Source organism: Littorina saxatilis, linkage group LG9 (genome assembly GCF_037325665.1).
Source record: "Littorina saxatilis isolate snail1 linkage group LG9, US_GU_Lsax_2.0, whole genome shotgun sequence".
NCBI classification, from domain to species: Eukaryota; Metazoa; Mollusca; class Gastropoda; order Littorinimorpha; family Littorinidae; genus Littorina; species Littorina saxatilis.
In genome coordinates this window covers 57663530-57672255 of record NC_090253.1, presented here as the reverse complement: position 1 = coordinate 57672255, position 8726 = coordinate 57663530, and the positions used below count along the sequence as shown (strand labels likewise).

The 8726-nt window shown below is 45.4% G+C and overlaps 1 protein-coding gene across 1 annotated transcript; it reads right to left on the bottom strand.

Annotated features, from left to right (window-relative positions):
- Positions 1-753: 753 nt before the first annotated feature.
- LOC138977287 (52 kDa repressor of the inhibitor of the protein kinase-like) lies at positions 754-3460 on the bottom strand. The gene is made up of 2 exons (XM_070350189.1): positions 3445-3460; positions 754-2981 (listed from the first exon to the last, which is right to left on the bottom strand). Exons 1-2 carry the CDS (start codon positions 3458-3460, stop codon positions 754-756), a joined length of 2244 nt encoding a protein of 747 aa, XP_070206290.1.
- Positions 3461-8726: the final 5266 nt, after the last annotated feature.

The following is an 8726-nucleotide window of genomic DNA, read 5'->3' as shown; positions in this document are numbered from 1 at the left end:
ACCTCTCACATCGCCATGGAGTGCTTTTGTGAATTATCCTCTGCCACAAATCAATCTAGCAACCACGGGACTAGATCCATTTTCGACAAAAATTTCATCAGTTGGGAATTATGTGTGTTGTCGATGTTTGAGAGCAGACGACCAAACACAGCCTTGCATGCTGGTCTTGCTGCCATTACAAATGTTATATTGCTGAATAATTAATTTATTTCTCCGCTGTCTTTTTGACTTATGTTTACCGAACCCGACGAAAACATAGCCTCGGATGCTGATCATATCAAGAAATGTCTTGTGACATTCGAGTCCTAGTCTGCTTTGGTTCTCATCATTTGTCAAGAACCGGAAAGACACCATTTATCAAGGATGCAAAATGGTGCAATCTGGTGCTATCTGAGCCTTAAAAAGGAGCTTCAACCAGCCCCCCTGACGTTAGGCTTTTTTTTTTAGCATTTTTGTGTTATTTTCGGGTCTATCCTTGCACATATTTCCATACCCAAAAATTCTTACAATCTATAACAAAGTTGCCAAACGAACACCAGTAGTTTTGCAATTTTAGCTCATTTGATCAAAAACTGTCGCACTGACCCTGGGGATGTTAAGCCTAGGTATGCAAACATTAGGTATGAAAGGCCAATAAAATAAACTTAACACTTCTAATAAACATATCTTTGATCATGTTGGTATATTACTTTACCGTTGCTGGAATGTTGAACAGAAGCAGACTTCTCACCGAACACCAGATCAGATGGGGCATTACAAAAAATTCTTGGGCAGCAACTTCATATGTGACCTGAACTTGAGGGCATACGAGTCTACAGCTGCTTCAATGTCTACCGGAATGTCACTGTGGATTTTCATGAGTGCTAACCCATTCAAACGTTCCGCTCCCATCGTCGTCCGCATGTAGTTTTTAAGGAGTTTCAGGCTGGAATTGGTCCTTTCGACCTCTGCTGTTGTGATGGGCAGCGTGCACAGGACTCGCAAAAAAACATGGATGTTCGGGAACATATCGCTGTTGCACACCTTCAAGGTTTTCACAAGTGTAGATGGAAGTGCACCTGGCTCGTTGTAGTTTCTCCATTTCGTATTCCAACGATGAAGCTCTGCGCCCAATCCAGCTCTGTCTGGGATGTCATCTCCCCAAATTTCCACTAACTGTCTCGCATCAACCGAAAAACAGGGTCCTTGTTGGAGAATGTTAGCAGGAATCAGCTTCATGGCATCCTGGGCGAGCTGAGCATTTTTGAAGCGGTCTTTCATTTGTTCAACGAGATGTTCCAGAAACGGCACAGCAATCGATACCCTGAAGTAGTCCTTTGGTGTGTCACCGGGGTGATTTTCTCGTAGAGTTTGCTTTTTACACAGCCGAGGAACCTCAATGTCAGTATTGAAAACATGGGCCATGTCAGAAGCTTCCTTAAACCAGGACCCGTTGAACACTTCTTGTATGCCAGTCCTTAATTCACCAAGGCTGGCAGTGATGTTGGTGATTTCCTTGTAGGATTGCACTACGTCCTGTGTTCGCTTTTGAAGCAGTACACTAAGAGGTTGTAAGTACTGAAGACACCTCCGTGCCACAACAAAGGCAATCAGAAAGTTACTGTCACAAAGAGCATGCAAAAATCCACTTGCCTTGGAAACAGTTTCACCATCCCAGTTTTCTTCCACAATCTGCTCCAGACAAATAAAGACAAGTTGGGATAGGCTGGCAAATGTTTCAAAGGCATGGTGCCTTTCGACCCACCGAGTCCTGCACAAATCCACAAGCTTTTTCCTTTGAGTCTGTACCTCATCAGCTTGTCCGATCACTTCTTCAAATTTTCGTTGTCTCTTGGGAGACTGTGAGAAAAACAAAGAAAGCTGCTTCAAGACCGCCAACATGTTCTTCACAGCTGGTACGGTGCAGGCCTTGACAATACACAAATTGAGGCAGTGTGCAGCACAATGAAAATACAAGGCCTTTGGGTTGATGCCAAGAATCCGCGCTTGCACACCTTTGAACTTTGCTGCCATGTTGGCAGCACCGTCATATCCTTGGCCCCTAACATTTGCCACATCCAAATCCCAATCCCTCAAACACTGCAGGATGAGACCAGTCAGTGTTTCTCCCGTTATGTTATCACATTCCATGAATGCTAGAAACACTTCTCGCACCTCCTGATTTGAATCAACGAAACGAATGACAATAGAAATCTGTTCTGTATTTGAAGCATCAACGACTTCATCTGCAAGTAGAGAAAAGTATTTGGACTGACGAATTTCAGCAAGAAGTTTGCCTCTAATCTGACTCCCAAGAATTTCAATCAATCGGTTTTGCGTTTCCTTGGAAATGTAAGTAGCACTGCTGTTACAAGTCTCGAGATGGGTCTTCAAAAATTCGTCTCCAGAATCAATACGGAACTTCAAGAGAGCGTTGAAGTTGCTCCTATTGTCTTCATCCAAAACTCCATCATCCCTGTGACCCCTGAGAGCAAGGCCTTGACGGCCGCAAAAAACAACAGTTTTATAAATGCTAGCAAGAACCTTTCTGTTCACATCAATCTGAGCATCTGCCTCCACGTTCATTTGAACATCTATGCCTTCTGAAGGGTTTCTCATGTTTTCCAAGAAATGTTCACTCTTGAGCAGTGCAACTGAATGATACTGTTTTGTGGCGTGATCTTTCAAGTCATCCGAGCACTTCTTCCAGTTCCGGTATGGAGTCTTCACAAAGTATCCAAGGTTATCACCTGTACCAAACATGACACAGTGCTTACACAACGCTCCGTCAAGAGATGGGGAATAGACTAGCCAGGGATGTTTCTGTAGCCAGTCGATCCCGAACTTTCGGTTTTTCTTGTTGATCACCGTGGTTGGAAATGGGAAGCCACTGGTAGGTGTCCAATGTTGAGTGAGAAGTTGAAACTTCTCAGCGTCCGCAGTAGGTCTTTGGGTAAGGCAGCGACCAAAGTCGAAGGCAACTTCCCGTTGTCCAGGAGCACCTGCAAATCAAAACATTTTTTTTTTAAATACAAAATTTAATGGCCAAGGCAATACAATAAAAACTTCAAGCGTCAGCGCAAAATAATAGGAACGGTCGGGTTACCGTAACCACAACCTTTTTTTTGTGCCTAATACATATACGAAGACATCCATTCCGAGCTTCGAAAACGTTGCTAGGTGCAATGTTTTGGGTCAGAAACTCAGTGGCGAGGGTGTGGGGGGGGGGGAGGGGTGTGGGAGCTCGGAATTGGACTGGAGCCTTTTGCATGGAGATTTACAAGCTTTTAACATCAAGTGGCTTCATTTCAAATGCTGTCCCTCTCATACTTGCACACACAGCTTTCATGTATTGCATAAATAAGCAAAGGCTCACGCCAACACGAGAAGTTAACAAAAAACACCCCTACATACTGACCATATTTTTTCATGTTACCATAACAGACAAAATAACATTGGCCTTACCACACTTGGTGGCCATGGAGGCTTGTGTGCACATGTCACATTGTGTGAGCACAGGATACTTGAGAATTTGGGAAAATGGGATTTTTTCCAGAAGAATCCTATATGTTCTAACTTTTGTTTGCATGCAGCCTAGCTGTTAGCCCCAACTGAGCTGGACATGGTAGACCAGGTTCTTTCAGCAGACACTGACCCCAGATGAAGCCACTCTCTTAACCCGCCCTCCTTGTGTGCTGTTGGAGAGCAGCAGATATGGGTGATATGTTTTCAAGAGTTCTCTTTCCTTTGGTGAACACGCTTTGTCTGGCCTTTTTGACAATGTTTTCTGGACTTGTGCGTTCGTACACGAGAATGACATACTTTCCCAGTCGTTCTTCAGTTTGACTTTCAGTGAGGAGCACTGAACAATGTCACTAAACGTGCACACAAGAATTTGATTCTCTAGTTCTGCTTTGTTACAAAGTCTCTGTGCAATGATCTGAAATAATTCGGACTCGCATGTGCCCCTGAGATCTTGAGACAAGAAACGACAATTATCGAACAAATCAATAAATCTGGCTCCACTGTTTGCATTGCAGTGAGACACGGTGTTAGCCATCATCTGACCGCATTCCTCACATCACCATGGAGTGGTATGAATCATCCTGCTCTTGTGAATCAGGGTGTTCATTCCACCATGCCTGTCACGTCATGGATTATAAACAATCATCCTGTTCTTGTGAATCAGGGTGTTCATTCCACCATGCCTGTCACACTCCTGACATCGTCATGGATTATAAACAATCATCCTGTTCTTGTGAATCAGGGTGTTCATTCCACCATGCCTGGCACACTCCTGACATCGTCATGGATTATAAACAATCATCCTGTTCTTGTTCATCAGGGTGTTCAAGCCACCATTCGTCAACACTCCTGACATCGTCATGGATTATAAACAATCATCCTGTTCTTGTGAATCAGGGTGTTCAAGCCACCATTCGTCAACACTCCTGACATCGTCATGGATTATAAACAATCATCCTGTTCTTGTTAATCAGGGTGTTCAAGCCACCATTCGTCAACACTCCTCTCATCGCCATGGAGTATATATATATAATTATATGAGTCGTCCTGTTCTTGTAAGTCAAGGTGTTCAAGACACCATCTGTTTGCACTTCTTTTAGTGCTGGAGTGGTTGGCGAATTATTCTGTAATAGAATATGTAGAGAGTTAGGGTTCACGTTTTACTGTGATACGCCTTGAATGTGAATGATTTTAAAGAGTAGGCCTAAAAGAAATTGAGTTTAATGATCGATTCTGAGTCGGCCTCGTATGACCCTCTGGCTTCTCGAGACTCGAAACAACAATACACAATTTTCCTTTGCTTGTTCTTACGCGATCATATCATGAAACCAGAGACATATATACAGAGATGCGAAGCGAGGCCTCTCGCGGTGAACTCTTGGGGTACCGCGCTCGGCGGTCAGCGTGACCTCGCGCGATTGTCAGCCATCATCCCGTACTAAGTTGTTGTTCGCTTGCTCTCTGACACCGATTTGAAGTGCTTTTTTGTCATATTTCTTTGGATATATCTAGCTTCAGACTAGAGATATCAGTGGTAAGTAAACTTGATTCATATTCTGTAGCTTCAATAGTGTGCACACGAACGCATTTGAGAGGATTGGGTTCCCGAAGTGAGTCAAAAACACGGTTCCCTGCGGCCATTGTTCTAAGTCCATGCCTGTGGAGGCAATGTTTGGGAGCTAATATTTTCTTTTGTGCGCAACGTTACTTTCTCTTAACTGGCAAATGCATTACTGGTGTATACATGAATCTGTTTGTATAAATTTTGACGCGCTGTAATTAAATTTGATGCTTTTAAGTCTCACTCAAGTGGTTCTCGCACTTACACTGGCGTGTGAATAAAAAGTTTTTAAGGAGAAATGAGCGAAATTGCTTACTTTAGGATTCATCTTCTAATCACCAAATGATGCAATAATCTTCTTCTTGTGATGTTCTGTTTCTCTTGAGTGCAAATAATGAACACTTTGCATGTTTTATTATCTATGATTTTCTATGAAACAGTTATAATTCTTTAAAAACACAACAATTGCCAGCTTGGCGCCAGTGGGAGGATTACTTGCCCCTGCCGTAGGCGAAGATACCGCGAGCGGGAAGACAGCGCTTCGCATCTCTTCTATCTATGTCTCTGATTAAACCAATAGTAAACACAGCCCTGCAGAGTAATATCATTGACCTTGTACACCAGGGCCTATAGTAACACAGCCCTGCGGAGTAATATCATTGACCTTGTACATCAGGGCCTATAGTAACACAGCCCTGCGGAGTAATATCATTGACCTTGTACATCAGGGCCTATAGTAACACAGCCCTGCAGAGTAATATCATTGACCTTGTATACCAGGGCACTGCTGTCAAGACTCACCCCCACACGTCTGTCTGTCGTGTGGTTTTCCTGCAGAACTGGACTGCGATCCACGTTGTGCACATCTTCCTTCCTTCTTGCAACAGGTCATTGTGCACTTTGTGCAGAGATTTTGTCATTCTGATCTGAAAGCTAAAAGCCCCTCCGCACTCCGCACAGACACACACACACACACACACACACACCTACACACACACACACACACACACACACACACACACACACACACACACGAGTACACGTGCGCGTGTACAAACACATTCAAGCGTACACGTGTGATGTCTGATCTTCACCAGCTGTGGTGGGATGCGAGATATTGCCAATTGTCTGCCATGTCCCGTGCCACTGTACGATTCAAGTCACCGTGTGAAGCTTCACACCTGCTGCCCAGAGACTGACTCTGACCTCGCGTTTGTAATGACATGAACGAAGTCCTCCTGAACGTTTTCTTCTTGTAGTTCAAGTCCACAGTTGGCTGCAGATGTATATGTTTGTGTTTCTGTGTCCCTCTACACAAACCCCCCCCCCCCCCCCCCCCTCTGTCTCTCTATCTTGAGGCGTAGGTAACCTACTTTTAGCAATACTCCGGCTGCCCGGAGGCTGATTCGTACGTTGAGGAAAGTGTATTGGCAAGTTCAACCTTCTTGTCCCCACCTGACTCCTTCGTTCAGTAACACTGACTGTGTGTACACTTCGCCTGCATACACCAGCTCTAAATGTTTTTGGTTTTCTTTCTTTATTGTTTTGTCCCCAAGGACAACAGATATGTAAGCTACTTCCAAAATAGTTGTGTGTTTTAAGGATATGTAGATAAGGAAAGGTTCTGCCTGACACAGGAATATAGCCCAGTATTCTGAGTTTGTTTCAAGCCTACGCTCTCTTCTCTATGCCTGAAACAGGTATATAGCCCTGAATGCTGAGTCTGTTTCAAGCCTAACGTATCATTGTTTCAGGTCTTACATTCGCTTCTCTGTGCCTGGATCAGATATATAGCCCTGTATGCTGAGTCTGTTTCAAGCCTTAGTTCTTATCCCTGTGCCTGGATCAGATATATACTGTTCAAAAAAAGGAACGCATAGTTGCTACTTGCCAAATTTGTTTTAATTTTCGAAAAAATTAACAGAAAATCCAATATTTAGATTATTTGTTTGAAATTTGGTATGGACACAGTTGAATGCACACACAGTTCATTTGCATCTTCAAATCAATCAGTCAATCAATACGATTGGGTGCCGAGGCTGTCAAGTCAGTAGGGGGTGTGACTGCCTTGAGCAGCAACAACTGCCCGGCACCTTCTGGGCATGGACTGGATCAGATGCCGGATATCTTGCTGTGGGATGGTGTCCCACTCCTCCTGAAGTGCCTGCAATAGATCGCGGTGATTTGCCGGCGCTTCTTCTCGCCTGCGCACACGTCTGTCCAATTCATCCCAGAGGTGTTCTATCGGGTTCATGTCTGGCGACATGGATGGCCAGGGAAGCACCTGGACATGGTGGTCGGTGAGGAACTGGGTGGTGAGTCGTGCTGTGTGCGGGCGAGCGTTGTCCTGCTGGAATATGGCATCCTGGTCAGCCAGAAGAGGAAGGGCGTGTGGGCGCAGAATTTCCTCCACGTATCGCTGGGCAGTTATGCGCCCTTGGACGTGCACCAGGGTGCTCCTTCCAGCGGTATTGATCGCCCCCCACACCATGACGCCTCCACCACCATGAACGGGTGCCTCATCCACACAGTTGGGCGCGTAACGTTCGTTTACTCTCCGGTAGACCCTCCTCCGACCATCATGTCGCTGGAGCAGGAAGTAGGACTCGTCGCTGAACCACACGTGTCTCCAGTGATTCCGGACGGTCCAGCGAAGGTGCTGGTTGCCCCACTGCACTCGGTTCTGGCGATGGCGGCGGGAGAGGACAGCTCCTCTGTGAGGTCTGCGAGCTCTCAAAACCAGCTTCATGCAGGCGGTTCCGCACGGTCTGGTCCGATAATCGGTGTGGCCCGGGGAGAGCCTGGACAGAAGATGAGGCCGACAGGAAACGATTCCGGAGGTGGCGGAGCCGTATGAAGCGGTCGTGAGCAGCAGTTGTCGCCCTTGGTCTTCCCGCTCGTGGCAAGTCAGCAACGGAGCCAGTGGCTTGAAACCTGACCCACAGTCTACTTATGGTGCTCTGGGACACGTGGAAGGGCCTGGCGATTGCACTTTGACTTTAGCCTGCTTGTAAACGACCCAATGCAATTTGGCGGTCTTCTCTGCTCAATCGGGCCATCTTTCGTCGCTGAATTGTCGTCTGATTTCTTTGTGGCGAACAATCCGCTTTTATGGGTTTTGGAAGACATGGTGAGAGCTCAATATTCCCCGAGTTTCAAGAGATTACACTGAAGCATGACGAGTGGTCATGCCAAATGAGCAATTTTGACATTGTAGCCACTGATAACGCATGCGTCACGTGCAGAGCTCACTTGTGGCAATGGACGAAAGGTCGACGACCAGATAAACATTTTCTGCAGTTTGGTGGATATCCTTGTAGCCATATAACTAAATTAACCAAATATTACAAGCTATGCGTTTCTTTTTTTGAACAGTATAATATAGTCCTGTATGCTGAGTCTGTTTCAAGCCTTGGTTCTCTTTTCTATGCCTGGAACAGAAATATAGCTGTGAATGCCAAATCTGTTACAAGCCTTATGTTGCTGTTTTCTATGCCTGAAACAGACACATAGCTCTGTGTGCTGAGTCTGTTTCAAGCCTTAGTTCTTAACTCTATGAGCTTATGAGCTTATGAGTTGAGGCTTATCTCTATACACACACACACACACTCACACACACACACAAACACACACACACACACACACTCGTCACACACACACA